Source organism: Hippoglossus hippoglossus, chromosome 9, assembly GCF_009819705.1.
Source record: "Hippoglossus hippoglossus isolate fHipHip1 chromosome 9, fHipHip1.pri, whole genome shotgun sequence".
NCBI lineage: Eukaryota > Metazoa > Chordata > Actinopteri > Pleuronectiformes > Pleuronectidae > Hippoglossus > Hippoglossus hippoglossus.
In genome coordinates this window covers 3,498,094-3,515,533 of record NC_047159.1, presented here as the reverse complement: position 1 = coordinate 3,515,533, position 17,440 = coordinate 3,498,094, and the positions used below count along the sequence as shown (strand labels likewise).

Sequence of the window (17,440 nt, the reverse complement as noted above, 5' to 3'; positions counted from 1 at the left end):
GGCGGGAGGCGCAGGCTGGAATGTTGCATGGATCATAAATAGATCGTCCAAATAAACAAACATAACCTCTTCGCTGTAATGGAACAGCCTTGGTTGTCAGATGGAAGCATGAGAGAATCTGCAGCAACATAACTTAGACATATGTTCAAACGTATACTTGACATACAGCTACCCCCCCCCCCTCCCGGTCAGTGTTTATGCTGAAAAGGTCCTGAAGATAAAACACACACCTGTAGCCAGGAAGCGATGAGCAGCGAGCAGCAGCTGAGGGGAGATCTTCACATTCGACTCATTCTCGTTCTTGAAGGCAGAAAAGTCTCGCTTATTCTTATTGGGCGCCACCTTTTTCCTGGTGCGGTTATCAGCTGAGAAATGAGACACACACACACAGACACACAGTTATTCATTAACCTGGATTATCGTGGTTTTACAGCAACACTGTGAATCATCTTGGTTGTTCTGTGTTGACGTGCATCTTTCATATACAACAACAATAAGATAACGAATAATAAACTAATGAAATATCTAACATGAGGATGAAAACATCTTTATCTGCAGACTGGGTGACTGGCCCGGTGATAAGACCTGATAAACAAAGCAAAGTCGAACTCACTGTAAAGGTCCGACTCGTCCAGAATCTCTGATTTGATTATCTCCTCGATCACGTCCTCCAGGGTGACCAGGCCCAACACTTCGTAGAAGGGATCTCCCTCCCCCTCGTTGTTCACCTTCTGCACAATGGCCAGGTGGGACTTTCCTGAGGGAGACAAACACAAGCGGCTTTACTTCATTTATTCATCGATTCCTTCCACACACAAGCATCTAACTAATTATGAATGGAGAAATCTCTGTCTGTCTGTCTGTCTGTGTCCTTTACAGAAGATGTGCATCATAAAAAAAAACTGAAGAAATGCAGAACTTCAGTACAATTTACAACCAGAAACTGAACTGCATGATATTATTGAGTCGTGCATTGAATGTTTCTTACAGCGTAGAAAAGACAACTGACAGACTGGGGACAGTTTGACTTTTGTTTTTACTTTTCTTTTTGTTTGAACTCTACATCACCCAAAAGCAGAACTTTCCAGTCGGGTCATTAAATCATCAGAATTATCAATATTAAATTACACCTCCTGGGGTAGAAGATTTTATCCACATCGTCCACTCTCTGAAAACGCAGGTTTCAAAACATTTAATGAAAAACTCAGATGTAGTTGTTCGACCTTGTGGAGTCATGAAGTCGATTTTAGAGAGAACCAGTCAATGAAAAACACAGAACGACCAATGAAATGTAAAGATAGAGTCTCGAGTCTCTGTCTGTCTCTGTCCCCCCCACCCCCCCACCAAGGAGGTTATGTTTCATCGCTGTTTGTTTATTTGTCTCTTGGTTTAACAGGATTACACAAAAACTACTGGACAGAGCACCGAGTGGATGGATGTGAAGGATGTGATGTAGGTCAGGTTAGAACCCATTAAATTGTGGTTCAGATCTGGATCAGGGGGCGGAACCAGGGGTTGTTTTTAAATCACTCTCTTTATGGTTCCATGATATTCCCAGGGAATAAGATAAGATAAGAAATGCTTTATTAGTCACACAACAGGGACATTTGCAGTATTACAGCAGCAAGAGTCAAAAATACTTCAGCAAGTTATAAGTTCATGAATTGTATTATATTATAAATTCATGGATCTTTAAAAGGGAACTGATATGGAAGGGTTAAGGCCTCAGTGGAGACGTGCGCTCCACTGAGTGACATTCAGGTTGAGACAGATGCTTCCTGTCTGTAACTACATGTCATCTATAGCTACTGTGACACCCCCACACTGACTGTTTCCGTTCTGCGTCTTCCCCTCAGATTACTACAGCAGGTTAGAAACTATCACCGTTTGCACTCTCTCCTGTTGAAGTTTCAACACACGACATCTCACACACACACACACACACACACACACATTGCAGAACTCGTAAAGCTGCTGTGACTCAGGCCAGAACTGCGCGCTGCCAAGCCCCTTAAATCACGACAAACAATCGTATCGTGTTGGATTCCCTGTCCGACAACGGTTCTGTTCTAACATTAACCCATCTGCCCACACGCTCCGCTTGCACCACAAATAGCCTGTTAATGTGTACAGGTCATTAGAGCCGGGGCTGGGTCTGGACTTTGGTCGCTGAAGTGTTACTGTACAACACAACGACACACAGACAGACACACACATTCTCCACATGACAAAGCCTTCACAGTGCAGAGAGACGCCGCGTCCCAGCGAGCGCTGAGTTCAACCCGCTGATGCTCTAAATTATTAATGATGTTGCCAGAGGGAAGCACTCGTAGGATATAACGGGTTCGATCACCGACTGCAGTTCCTTCCTTCTACCCACACAAACACGGGGAGCACATGCAAGCAACTGGTGTAAATGACCTTCTGTGTCTCTCTCACACTCTCACACACCACACACACAGCATTAAGTGATTGGATTTGAGCAGGTGACGGCGAGTGAGTCGATTCCTAAATATAGGAGGAGTCGTCTTCTCTTCTGTTTTACTACACAGACTTGTTTTTCTCCATGTGCCCAAAACCGCCAAGCTACCGTGGCGTGACAGGGGATGAAACAAAAGAGAGGAAGAGGTAGAGACAGCGAGAAATCACAAAGGTCCGTCGACTATCTTTGTTTCCAAAAAGAGACGCAGATCAATGGGATTTGCAAAGAGCTCACATGACCACCAATTAAAAGAAGACCAAAGGCTTTAAGTGGTTTTGTTCTGTGTGTGTGTGAGACTGTGTGTCCTTGATGTCTGCCTGCATGTCCTGGCAAAGTGGGCGCCACTGGCACGTCTCTCTCTCTCTCTCTCTCTCTCTCTCTCTCTCTCTCTCTCTCTCTCTCTCTCTCTCTCTCTCTCTCTCTCTCTCTCTCTCTCTCTCTCTCTCTCTCTCTCTCTCTCTCTCTCTCTCTCTCTCTCTCTCTCTCTCTCTCTCTCTCTCTCTCTCTCTCAGCTTTGACATCGTTTGGTTTCACTACACGAAAACAGCAGAAGGAACTTCGAGGAATCCATTTCCCAGCATGCAGGCTTTACTGGGGGAGTCTATGATGTCAGGACATGAGATCGTCGAGTGGGCGGAGGACGTGCTGTATATTTAGTCTGGACGCTAACGTCTCGAGAGGAAGCAGCAAGGCCGAACATTCATCGCCATGACTAAATAACAAGGCACAAACATGCGTCAGGTTATTTTCAGGTCATTTTCAATCAAGTTCTTCCAGAAGATCTGAGGAGCTAAATCCAAAACCCACATATTTAGTCTGGTTGTTATTTATGATTATTTTCTTATTGTTATCTTCATCCTATTCTATTTTATTATCTGCTTTATAAATACTGCTGCAAGTTTCTTGTTTTATTTGACTGATAATCCAGAACTCAGTGTATTCAGTGACAGTTTTGACCATTAAACATTTGACACGAGAGAAAGAGCAAATACTTAAGTAACTAAAACATTATTAATACCAAAATACTTGAGTGGAATGGAGACAGTGTTTATATTATTGATCCCATAGTGGGAACTCAATATATCAAAGGATTCAGCACAGTAGGTATAGAGTTCTGACAGAGATAATATACGAGTCCGTGCTGCCCTTCGCTCGTAAGAGAAACTGAAAAGTCCCAAGGTGAGTCTCTTAATGTCCGGTTTCGTCACAGATTACAAGAAATAAAGGAGGAACATCCGTCAACAGTGTCCCACAGACACAATGTCTCAGAGGACATTTATTAACAGATTATTGTTCATTCCACACATGGAATCACTGTAGCAACGAAAATAGACCCATCATGTAATGGAAAAGGCACCGAGTGTACACGCGTGTGTGTGTGTGTGTGTGTGTGTGTGTGTGTGTGTGTCCCTGTGGTGCTGAGTCAATATTTCAGAGGAAGTACGACCCCAGGGGACATACTTACCCCCAGTTACTGGAGAGTCAATTTAGAGTCTATTGACTTCTTCAGAGCATACACACTAACTAACACACACCCAGAGACACACAGACACACTAACTAACACACACACAAGCAGGGAACACGGAAGTTCAGCCAAGTGCATGCTGTTGTTTGCATTCAGTGTCTGACCTACGTCAGCTGAGTCTACAATTTAATATCACCCAGCTCCTGTGTGTGTGTGTGTGTGTGTGTGTGTGTGTGTGGATGAGATCTGCTCATCACACAACATGAGATCATGTGACTGAGTCGGTGCAGCACGATCACCTCAGGCTCACACATGATATAAACACAGCTGTCACTAATCAAACTGAGAATCTGACACAACAGATTATTATTTTTGCTGTAGTCTTTCTCAGATGTTTAGAATCCTGCCCTCGGAAGTCACACATTAAGGCTCAGTTTATAGACCTACATCTGAGTTATAAATACATTTTATCAATTACTCTCCACTTCCTCCCTCCATCCAGAAATACAGCTTAAATATCTTGTGTGGATGTTATTTGTGAGTTGATATTTGCATGTTGCGTGTGGCTCGCACAGACAGACAGACTGTGGTTAGAAAACAGAAGGGAAAGTAGAGAGGGACACACAAACACACAGGGCTCCCGAAAGCCACTGTTCAATTCCCAAACTGCCCATGATGCATCTGCTTACACAGGGAGAAAAGAATGTGGTCACATGCGTCCCGTGATCAGACCTCAAATGCGTCTTCAATGCATCTTGGGGACGTTCAGAGCCGCCTCATCGATTAACAAACGTCACCGACGGAAATCAGGTCATTTCAGCCCGATAAACAGGGAGTGAGAAGTCATTTGAGTACTGCTGCGTTAAACCAGTGTCTCTGAACCTGGATTAGAGGAAAACAGCTGAAACAAAACCTTCCCACTCATGAGAGGATGATGAAGATGATTCAGAAGAAAAGAAATTCTAACCTCCTTTCAGTGTGTGTCCTCGAAACGAAACCTGGTACCTTGGCAGGGGGGGGTAAACGGAAAATTCAGATTCTTTCACAATATGACAAACACTGTGAGAACAGAGAAGAGGGATGTGCCAAAACAGGAACCGAGAAACACACTGACCTTTGTTACCAACACTCAACGCTGCCGAGCCACCGACTGCAGCGTCTCTTTCTCTGAACACACACATCACAGCATGTTCACTCCCAGATGAACAATAATTCCACACAAAAACATTCCCAGCATTTCTGCTTCCAGTTCTCTGGGTCGACTCCCTTCCACTCGTTTATAACCGGCTCATGTTTTTAATATGTGTTCAACTTAATCCATGAAATTTAATAAGTGAGCTTTTCTCCCTTTCAAGTCATTAATTGAACCGAATCCATCCATCGTTGGGTTTTTTTTGCACATGCACGGATAATCCCAGCAGGTGGGGTGACCTTCCCGGTGGATTCTCTGGCCTGTGGCACTTCCGCCACCAGCCCGAGAGCCGGCCTGTTTGTTGACATGTTACATCAACAACAAAAAAAGACGAGTGGAGCGGCAGAGCGATGGGTTCTGTATGGGAAAGGAATGCCACACGCATACCGCCCACGCACAAAACACAGCCCACATATCAGCAGCAGTGACCACAGCCACCGATGGCCAAACATGCACGCTGCGAGGGGATTAAACAAAGACGCACGGCTGCAAATATGCATGTGCAAGCTCACACTCACACTTGTGTAAAAACAGTCCACACACACATGCACAAACACACACACAAAGGGTTGTTGTGCAGGAGTGGTCAAGCTCTTCAAACCTGTTTTTCCAGCTAAGAGTGGAGGGCCATGCAGATCGAGTTACTCTTAAAGGACAGTGAGGCTGGAAAGTCACAGTTCAAATGGCTGCACTCTGCTTTGTAGATTCATTTCTAATTGTTTTAGTAACATAACTACTTCCTAGCATCCCATAACCGCATCCTCACCAGTGCCATGTCAAGGTTTGGGCGTGTTTTGGTGAGTACCTGCTGACAAAAGCATGAGAGTGGAGCTGAAATATAAACCATAGAGGCTATCCCACACCAAGACAATGCACAACAGTGTCTCACAGTGTCACATGGTACGAGCTACAAGAGGGGTGTGTGTGTGTGTGTGTGTGTGTGTGTGTGTGTGTGTGTGTGTGTGTAGTTTATTTGACCAAGCATTACACTGCCAGATATACCCTATAATTACGAGGAAGGATAATAAACAAACAACCCTGCAGTACCAGCACCGTGGTTTTGATTAAAAACAATAAGAAGACGACTACAGCTGAAAAGATGATGAAATTAATATCCGTTAGTCAGTGGACAGAAAATGTATCAACATTTCGGGAGTTAGTAAATAGTTCGTTCACGTTTCTGAACAAATGTATGTTTAAGATATTCAGTTTACAATCGTTACAACTTAAAAACAACATAAATGATTCCATAATTGTCTATGTTGAAGTCTGTCCACCGCATCTATTTTTATTCCCTGGAAATCAAACATAAAGTCATGATAACTGCAACGTGATTCACAGATTAAAAACAGATTTCCCTTCTTCGGCCTCCAGCTGTGACCGTGCAGACCGTGGTCCTGCAGTGATGGACCGTGTTGACGTGGTGAAACACAAGTTCGACTCCCCTCCGTCCCCCCCCGCCCCTCCACTGACTCGACTTCCCACGTACTTCTCAAGTTCCTCTCACTTGCCTCTTGGCATCAGTTACCATGGTGACGGCCTCCAACAGCGTCCGTGTGTGTTTCCAAAGGTTCCTTTAAACTGTGCTCTTTATAATAATACCTTCTCACACAGTTTAGGCACTGAACTGAGGACTTTTCTCCTTCACTCTGTGTGTGTGTGTGTGTGTGTGTGTGTGTGTGTGTGTGTGTGTGTGTGTGTGTGTGTGTGTGTGTGTGTCATCCTTTTCAGCTGCAACATCTTGTGACATTTCAGATGGACTATGAAGTGACCTTATTAGATGACATGAAAATTTAATGTCACACTGACTGTCATCGCAGGAAATACTAACAGCAGACATCAATCATATTACACACACACACGCGCACACGCACGCACACACACACACACACGTAAGTGAAACGCAAACCTCACCGTTCATCTGATCAGCTTCACATTACGCATGTTTATAGTTAATGGCCCGAGGGTTGTGAAATTTGGTGGGATACGAACATGTGATACCTTCAACATCAATAAAATCTTAATAAAACAAACAGCGCCCTTGAAGTCAGCGGAATGCAGCTTAACAGGCAGTTAAGTCACTGGACTGAATTCAACATGTCTGCCCCTACGTCCTTGAATAAACTAAACCAGCGGGCGACAACTGGAGGCCCAGCAATAATATATGTTTTTGCTGCAATGCTATATACTGAGTGGAATTACACAGCTCTTATTTTGAAAAGTTGTGACCTGACGATTATGTTGATTGCTTAACAGACCAAAAAAAAAAAAAAAATCCTGTCCATCATAGCCCACTTTTCCAGTTATAGAAAGATCACCACCGACCAAGTAAACAGGTTTACGACTGCTGCACACGTCTCTGTAAAAAGAGGGTGTGGAGTAAGGAAACGTATAAAGATCACTAACGTTTACTAGAATTACTTCTCCAGTTCCTCTTATAATAAAAAAGTATCAAGGGGCGCAGCCTGCCATTAGAAGCACTGAGGTCTAAATTCATGCACGCTGGACATCAGGCATGATTTAGAAAACACACAAACACAAGTGAACCATGAAGTCACGAGAGGGACATCGCACTGTGTCAACAGACAAGGTCACATGCTGCACCCGCAGGTACTGGGTGATACTGGTCCTCCTTTTGGCCCTTCCTTTAATTTTGCCAGTATGGGATCAAATGGAAAAACACTCGTTGAGATATCTTTTCCTTTGTCTCTGTTTGCACTTGTTGTACCGGTTTTCATTCATAGTGGGAAACCAAGGAGCAACTGCACGAGCACAACGTGAAAAAAGATGAATAAATAATACGTGGAGGAAGAGATTTTTTAATCATTTTTGATTATGTTTAGTAAAACAAAGTGTTGTGAAACTGCATTTGATTGCCTGTGAGTCAGGTCTAAAAAAACTCAGGGTTACAGTTGAACCTTCAGCACTTTTGGACTCTCGGGAAAGGAACCAGCTCGTGTGTCGTTGGCTTCTGCGAGGATCCGTTCACATCGCCTGCTCTTTATCAGTGTTTGTGCACTTATCTGGACACCGCACCCAAGTCTTTAGGAGCCTGATGTATGCGCTTTGTGTTTAATGACCGTTTGTCTGTTAGGTGGCTGCATATCTCAACAGCCCGTCAACAGATTAGTGGAGAGTAAAACATTTCCAGTACAGATGTATCAGCCGATGTGTGAGTGCGTGTGTGTTTCTCAGCTACTACTGCAGATACTTGAAAAGGCCATTGCGTGTTATGATTTTCGTAATATAATTCGCTGGTAACTTTGTCATATGATCTGAGAGATTGCCGTTCATGGCTTTTGTACTCTGACACACACACACACACACACACCTGCTCCCTCTCCTGATGAGCCTGAGCTTGTGACACTCCCTGTACACACACACGTATGGGCACATATGTTAGGCGACCTTTTACTCTCCACATTCCTTCCTCAGCCTCTCATCTGAACTCTTAATCTAACTTGAACCTAATCTCAACCTCCAACCCAAATCCGGGCTGTGATCCTGACTCTGAAAGAAGTCAGTCTTTTTCCACGTCTGCCTCTTTTTAAGTTCTATAATAAACACACACACTTTGAGTCAAAGATTACCCAACCTCCGCCTGATAACGTTGTCAACACAGCAGACCTGAATCTCCACTCCTCCTTTATTATAATGGGTGTGTCCCTCACTCACTCTTTGTTTCTGTCTCTGCCCTATTTGTTTCTCCCTGTCCCTGTTACAGTCACTCTTGGCAGCGAGCACTGTTAAAATACTAATATTACTCTCCTGCTGCAATATGAGCTCACAGAGCAGAAAGCATTAACAAGGTGATGCAACAATTCACATTAGAGCTGGAAGTGAGCCAGTGAAGGAAAAACACGGGAGGACTGGCAAAACCAGAATATTTCAGATAAGTAAACACTCTGGAAACGTTGTCCAATCCCTCCTGAAAGCTGTTCATGTATAAATTTGAAACAGGAAATGTGACGCACAGCCACACACACACACACGTCGTTAATGGTTTGGAGACATTTCCAGACTTGTAATTAGGAGGCTCGCAGGAATATGTCTGGAGCAACTGGCTCGGACATTTGGGTTCTCACCTACAGACACTCTGGATAATTTCAAGAAAATGTCCAGACTTCGGTGCAGGTCTGTGGCTACAACCAATCAACAACATTGTCTTTCCAAAACACATGAACTCTGCTACAGATACGCCTGGTGTCCACACGCGTCTCCAAAACAGAGAAGTTTGGAAACGATGACGTAGACACCTGATTGATTATGTTCAGTCACGACGTAGCCTTCACCGATTCGCCACGCTCCTATCACACGACTCCCTCCCGGAAGAAAACAACCGGCATTAGCCTCGCCGACCAGTGTGGAACGCAACGCGGGTAATCAATTACAAACGTTGCTGCTGACCCCGTTGTCTTTGCTAACAGCTGTTTTGCAATGATACAACTGCTCACATGTGCAGGAGATGAGCTGTTATTCAAGCAACTCCTGTGTACACCCGCATGCCCAGTGTACGTGAGTGGTCACATGATAATGCGTTTTCAGGCGTGTTAGTATGGACGTGGATTAAAACTGACATGGAGCCAAAACACTTGTTTGGCCAGAGATTGTTTTAGTGTGAAAATGCCTTGTGTGTATCTGATGATCAGCCAAAAACTTCCTTCTGGAAAAGTGTGTAACTCCACTTGTTTCTACACAAAAATCTATTGTGACCTGAAACTTTGTTTAACAAAGTCGAGTCTTACACATCAAACTGGAATGTGTCTGCAGGCTGTTAAAGAACATGTTATAATTTGTCAACTATAACATTGTTTCTGGTAGGATGAGCCCATTCGACATATCTGGTTTTACAGAGATAAAGAAGTGTAGAAGAGGAAGTAGTGTTTTTCGTGTTCCTCTGCTCGGTCACCTTCAGCTCTCATTGGCGCTGCAGCGTTGCAATGAAACGAGAAGTCACTCAAATGAGGCATTGGTTCGGAGTCATCACCGCAGAGATGGTCGGTTTTGATTTTAAAAAGGGACACACTGGTGATTTTGCACATGAGAATCACGTGGACGACTGCTGCTCAGCCGAGTGTGTAATGTCAAGGGGGGGGGGGGGGGGAATTGTAAAATTAACCCATGACTACAAACGTATAACTGAAAGCCTCTGTCTCAAACTACGTGGTTTTAGAGGGGACCTGTGGAAAAAACATGGTTGAGTTGCATCATGGGAAATGTAGGATCATGTGTTTCTAGAGCTTGACTCACACTATTTAAAAATTAGGATACCGCTGTTTTCTGGACGTCCTAATCTCACTGGTCTGCCTCTTTAAAAGCATTTTTTATTATGGCATGTTAAAATAGGATTTAGCATCTCCTTCACTTCCTCGAAGGTTCCTGCACTTCTGGTCAAACCAGTTAACAACTGTCATGCTAGAAGGGTTAGCATTAGCACAGCTAGCTGCAGCCTGTGACTCGTATGGCACATATCACCAGCTTTTTCCTGCATTCTACAGAAACAGCGTCGCTGAGCTAACCAGCCAGTGTCTCCCTCTCTGCAGATACCTGTGACATCACGTGTCTGTCTTTCCATTCTGAGGAGAGAGGCTCATGCTGAGTCACAGAGAGGAAACCCACACACACACACACACGTTGTTGACACACGCCAAAATTCACTCACACTCTTGTTGGCCGACTTCCCTGTCTGCTGAGTTCATTTCATTATATCTGTATATCTGATTGAGGGCTGGAGCCAACGTTTCATTACATACGCACTTTCTAAAAAACACATAAAAACTGTTTTGTCTGAAAACAAAAGTCGGCTACACTGACAGATCATTCTTTTATCTCTTAAATTAGTCCAGTGACAGGATAGAAAATGTATTCTCACACAGTCTGCTGCTATTTTTAGGCTTTTTTTTCCTCATGGCACAGTTTGTCTTTTTTCTTCATCTTTTGTCAAATCTAGGTCTCTGGAAAGAAATGAATTGTTGACATTTAAAGCGGCTGTAATTAATATAGTCGAATGACGATGTGAAAACAATGTGATGATGTGGACGCTGAACATCTGGAGAATCATCTGTTTCTCGGAGCCTGTCAGGGAGTTTCAGGTCGCTGATTATCCGTCCGACTGACAACTTCACCGTTTTGATTCACTGTCACTGCCCGTGTGTTGTTTTCAAAACAAGTAACAGCCACACATGTAGCTCAGCTGCTTATTGAAACAATAAGCAAAAAACTAAATAAAGACCCTTTTTCCACTGGTCACAAAACCAAACAAAACCCAATAACATCTGGCTTTTGTCTAAAATGGGAATGGATACAATCGGCCTTCACTCCCGGGTCAAATGACTCTGCAGTAGACATGGGTTCTTATTGGCTCTCGCTCCCATCGGCAGTGACGAAGACTTAACACATGCTAACTAAGCAAGAGAGCGGTGAAGAATAAAAGGGCAAACTCCTCTACTGGCAATGGGAAAGGAGTCAATCTCCTTTTCAGCAGGTTCACCCCCAATTTAAAGATCCTGAGTACACTCGTTAACTTTGGTGACAAATGCAATCGATCCATTTCCTTAAAGCTCTTAAAGCCTGTTCATAATAATAACAGGAATCACTATTATATTTCACCACAGGAAACATTGGCTGCAGGTCTATATGCTTCAGTGCCTCAAGACATGCAGACTTATCTAGATTCATCAAGACTCAGAGTCCAATCAGCTGAACATCAGGTGCTGTGTTATCAGCCGCCTGCTTCTTCTTCCCTCTCTTCCTATCATGTCATTCGAGCTCAAAGGGCTGACGGTGCAGCGCCAGTCCTCTCAACTTAGTGTGTGCTGAATGTGTGTGTGTGTGTGTGTGTGTGTGGGGGGGGGGGGGGGGGGGGGGGGGGGGAGACGCATCCACACTTTTAGACTGTGTGTCATAACAATACCAGGATAGAGCACATGAAGTCCGGATTTATCTGTCTAAAGATCGGTTTCTGCATTTGGGGCCGATGTTCATCAGGTGGCAGTTTGTGATGCCGGTGCTACGTACGTCTGATTCCCAGACGTTACTGGAAATACTTAGATTGCATCCAGGCTGTCATTAACAGAAAACATAACCTCTATGGCTGCAACTATTATTATATTATATACTATAAAAACTTATGTAAATTATTAATGAATATCTTAAGTGATTCAAATAGTATATGGACTGATAAAATGAATGGAAAGTGCTTTGTCTAACCTTATATTCACAGTAGAAGTCACACACAAATTCATACAGTGCTTGTATCACATCATTCAGACACAGCCAGGTCTACACAGCCATCAGGGGCAAGTTAGTGCCCAAGGACACAGAATACTGAAGACAGGGATCGAACCACCACCTTCTGGTTAGTGGACGACCCGCTCTACCTCCTGAGCTACGGCAATACAATGTGCAGTCTCTCTAGAGGTGCCACTCAAGTCAAGAGATAGGTATTTCCATTGTTTTTGGGAGGGGGAAACTAATTGTAAAGTCTGGGTCTTTCCCCCTCGTCACATTGGAAACTTTACAGAAGTTAAATTTGCATACGAGTAAAATAAAACCCACCCACGGTGACTCGATATGAAAACCACTTTGTTTCAACCTGTTCTTAATAGTTTACTTTCCATGATTATTTACTGGCAACAGTCAAATATCCTCTGAGTGGAGGCCCCCCCCCCCCCCCCCACCAAACCCCAACAATAGGCACAATAAGGTAAACCAAGCATAACACATGTGGCTCCTCATGCCTGTGACTGCTGTAAAACCGTGTTATTTATAGCTGTTGTTCAGTAAGCTACAAGGTGCTCAGTGGTTAGGCTACATCCAGACCGACTGTAATAATATATAATTACAAGCTGTTTACATCAGTTGCCTTCTGAGTTGCTCTTCAGAGACAGAGCAGATCAAGGTCACATCGTCACTCTTCACCAGTCTCCATCTCCAGTTCTCTGTCACGCCTCGTGGTTTCCCAGTGACACTGAATATCACAAAGCTGCTGACAACATGTGACCACGACCCTGAAGTCTGCTTTTGCCACCGAGGTGTCAACATGCCTCGAATGTCAAAACCACTAAAGACCGTCTAACTTGACCGGCGCTCACTTTCGAATACAACCACACTCAAATCAAAACAATGGCATAATGTTGCTGACAAGGCTTCGTCCTATAACGTCACATCTTTATCAGGTTAAATCTGTGGTTCGAAAACACCTATAGTGTCAGGCCAGGGGTGATGGGGGGGTCTCCAGCTGAAATCTTCAGTCAAATAACAGAAAACTGCATGTAATTTATAATTAATCTTTACTGTTAAGTGATATATATCTAGTTAAATCAATATAGCAAAATGTGAAATAGAGCTGCCTTGAGAAAACTTTGTTCAATTAATGTTATTTCTTGTATTTACAGTATCTGAGCGGCAGCGATGAGAAGAACTAAAGGCTTCCTCCACTGCGACAACCCTCAAACCCAAGAGTTCACCCACAGTGTGTTCTCATATCTACTTAAGAGTAAATCTCTCTGCTGCCAAACTTTAAGCCAAGATCGTTTCCAACTCTGTGTGCAGATTTGTGTGCGTGCCTTAGTGTGTGTTGGTGTGAGTGTGTGGGCAATGCAGCTTGTTGCCAAACCTTCCCACCTCGCCAGCCACTCCTACAAGATGAGCTGCAGAGCTATTCCGTGGCCAAATGTCACACGGCGCTGTGCACCACCACCACCACCACCACCACCACCACCGCAACTCTAAAGTCAATTTACAGCTGCAAGTGCAAAGTAACAGAGAATGATGTGAATTAATAAACTGTTGTATTGACTTGAGAGTTCAATGGGGGACCGAGAGGGGAAGTAACGTTTAGTGACATTTTACTTCCTTTACTACGTCTCACAGTCGCACACTGATGCTACAACAGACACAGAAAGACAATCACTCACTCCTCACTGCACTGAGCCACAGACACAGCAAGTGTGTGTCTACTGTCTGTGACCTTGAGACGAGATGCCTGAGAAAGGAAAAATACATCCCTGCGGGAGATGGCGTCAGTGTGAGTGTGTGTCCTCCTGAGGGAGGGAGTGTGTGTTTGTGTGGAAAGAGGAAAGGCAGCGCAGAGAGAGAGAAGTGAAACAGGGGAAGTGTTTTGATATCACCAATCACAAACCTGACTGTTGTTACATCTGATTTCTGGCAAAGCCTCAACAAAGCTTCTCAGCAGAGTTGTTATTTGTCAGAAGAACACAGCCTTGGTTTATTTTCTGTGATAAGCGATGTTTATATTTCCAACTGTGAGATATAAAAACAACTCTCTTCTCAGTAATCCTACCACGGCGGTCTACACGCCCCAATATAGTAAACGATAAACATGGCGACTTGATTCCGTACCCGTCCTTCACACAGAAGAAGTATCTATCAGTCCAACACCAACATGAAATTTAAAACTACCATGTCTTTGATATCGAACACTCAAGAGCAGAGGGAGTCTGGCAGAGGAAGAGTCTCAGAGTGAAATGCTTGATGCGAATAGTAACCACAGTCGTGTCATGCATCGATGACCTTTAACCTGACAGTCTGGATAAGAACTAAATCAAAGTTTAAATCACTGTGATGCTGCTTTGGCCATTGAATCACATCCAGAGCTGCAACTAACATATCATTTCATTCTGGTAAACGTACAATTTCATGACCGTTTTCTGTGAACACTATTTAAAAAGTGAGAAACGCAGCAGTTTCCTCCCCCCCGCAGCTGAAGATGATGTCCTCAGATTTCATGTATTGACCAAACAGCCTAAAACTACAAAGATATTCAGTTGACCACCACGTGAATGGAATTTTGGTCTTTTTGCTTCTAAAAGTGACCAAAATGTATTAAAATTATTACATTGTTTTTTAAAAAAGTAGCAGATTGGCTTCTGTTGATCGATTAATTGATCAATGATCGGATGGTTGCAGTTTTAAATGACCCTGCACCCTTCATTATCAGTGCAAAATTCAAAGTTGAAAAAAAAGAGGTCATAAGTCATATTACTAGGGATGAAGTGGTTACTATATTGTTTAACTTGTGTTTTTAACATTTTCTTAACGATACCACAATAATATGGATAACTGTATTAATTTGGGTCACTGTACACGTGATAACATTTTCCAACCGTTCCGTTTCTATACATCAATAGAAACTAATGTTTCAGTGGCAAACCTTCACCGCCCCCATAAAACATTCACTCTCCTTGGCGGAGCAAGTCTCAGTGTGGCTTCCTGTGGAGTACAACTTTGGTGAACTTTGACCCGTGATATTCGCTTTGCATTCCCATACGTGTCACCGTTTCCGAATCAAAGCACTCTCACAGCCTTTCATCTCACACACATACACGAGTCTCTATGACTTCAGAGGACATTGCACTGACTTGCATGGATCTGATGGAGACGTACTCTAACCTTAGACATAGTTACTACTTGCCTAAAGCTAAACTTTACCTTGACCTAACCCTTAACTTAACCTAAAATGCAATGATTTACATTATGGGGACTTACTGTTGTCCACACACACACACACACACACACACACAGTCAGTGATTTCTAAAGTACAGACCTCTGCACCTTCACCTGACCCTCTGGGCCTGTGTCTCTAAAACCGCACAACAATCCCACACGACTCCCACAGACCTTTCTTGAACTCCTCCAGCATGGAGTCCAGCTTGGTGTCGTGGAAGACAAAGTGGACCGGGTGGTTGTAGAACTTGGTGATGGTCTTCAGGGTGGTGCAGTCGTCCGGGTCCACGAAGGCCAGGTCCTTGACGAACAGGACGTCCACGATGTTGGAGCGCTCGTCCTCGTACACGGGGATCCTCGTGTAGCCGCTCTCCATGATCTCGGACATGGTGTTGAAGTCCAACACGGTGTCGCTGTGGATCATGAAGCAGTTGCCAATCGGCGTCATGACATCCTCCACCGTCTTGGTCCGGAGCTCCAGCGCGCCCTGGATCATGTTGAGCTCCTCCTTCACCAGGTCGTTGTAGGGCTCGGTGACTTTCAGCATCCCCACCAGCTTCTCCCGGTTGTACACGGTGCCGATCTCCTGGCCGAGGATGCAGTCGAGGAGCTTGCTGATGGGCCACGACAGCGGGAAAGTCAAGAGCATGAACAACTTGGTGACCATGATGGTGTTCGCCCCGACCGCCAGGCCGTGCCGAGAGCACAGCGCCTGGGGCACGATCTCCCCAAAAATGACGATGCCGACGGTGGAGGCGACCACGGCGCCCACCCCGGAGTTGGTGAGGTCGTCCAGGAGGATGGTGAGGGTGGTGTTGACCAGCACGTTGCCGAGCAGCAGCGAGCACAGCAGGTAGTTGCCCTTCCTGCGGATGGGCTCGATCTTCCGCGCGTACTTCTTCTCCTTCTCGGTGCCGCAGCTCTGCACGATGCGGAGCTCCATCGGGTCCAGCGCCATCAGCCCCAGGTTGAGCCCGCTGAACATGCCGGACAGCACCAGCAGGAACGAGACGACGATGACCTGCAGCCAGATGGGCATCAGGGACTTCTTCACCTCCCTCACCCGCAGTCTGCCGTCACTGTTGTCCAGGAGGTACCACTCCTCCTCCTGCGGGTCGCGGACGCACAGGGCGAACACCTTCTCCACCTCGCTCTTGCGGAGCTGCTTGATCTGGAGGCAGACCACCCCAGAGGTGTTCTGGTTGTGGACGTCCATGTTCCCCTTCACCACTATATCCTTCGTGTGTTCGGGACAAGTCCTATTGGGGGAGGGCGGGATATCTCCGTTGATACCGTCCTCGCTGTCGCTGGTCTGGACCTCCATGAACCTGATGAGCGCCGAGCTGTTGGGGAACAAGTGGAGCCCGTAGAACCTGAAGCGGATGTCGCTGCCCTCGGTCACATGGATATCCCCGTACTTGTTGGTCCCGGCCGGCTTCTCGCTCCTCTCCAGCCTCCAGCCGAGGATCCGGGTGACGCCGCTCGGCTCCGGAGTCACCGCCGCGGCCTCGCTGCCCGAGAAAACACAAGAAAAGACGAGTAAAGTTACCGTGAGCCCTCGTCCGCTCCAGTCCGTCGCCATGTTTGTTTAGGACTCTGCCAACGGGGGAACTGACGTCACATACTCGGCTCCGAGGGCCCGCCTCTCCGGCTCAATTTGCATATCCCCAGAGAACAGCCAATCGGTGACTGCAACGTCACTTAAAATCATCGACCGCGCCCCCTCAGTTATTTATTGTTAAGGTGGACTGACAGGGTTTGCTTTTAAGGTCGTCTACGTGCACGAGTTTACGTTGCACTCTTGTTTTTGTTATCTGACTCTGCAAAGAATT

General features: G+C 45.2%; 1 protein-coding gene across 3 annotated transcripts in view; it reads right to left on the bottom strand.

Annotated features, from left to right (window-relative positions):
• LOC117767542 (metal transporter CNNM4) overlaps positions 1 to 17,209 on the bottom strand; it is a 34,653-nt gene extending 17,444 nt beyond the window's left edge. For all 3 annotated transcript variants that reach the window (XR_004614899.1, XM_034595285.1, XM_034595286.1), the window contains exons 1-3: positions 15,783 to 17,209; positions 614 to 757; positions 231 to 365 (exon numbers count right to left, since the gene is read on the bottom strand). Coding sequence is in view for 2 of the 3 variants with exons in the window: in XM_034595285.1 (XP_034451176.1) it covers positions 231 to 365; positions 614 to 757; positions 15,783 to 17,190 (1,687 nt within the window). In the remaining variant the exon portion in view is untranslated. The remainder of the gene's footprint in view (positions 1 to 230; positions 366 to 613; positions 758 to 15,782) is intronic.
• Between the last annotated feature and the right edge of the window lie 231 nt (positions 17,210 to 17,440).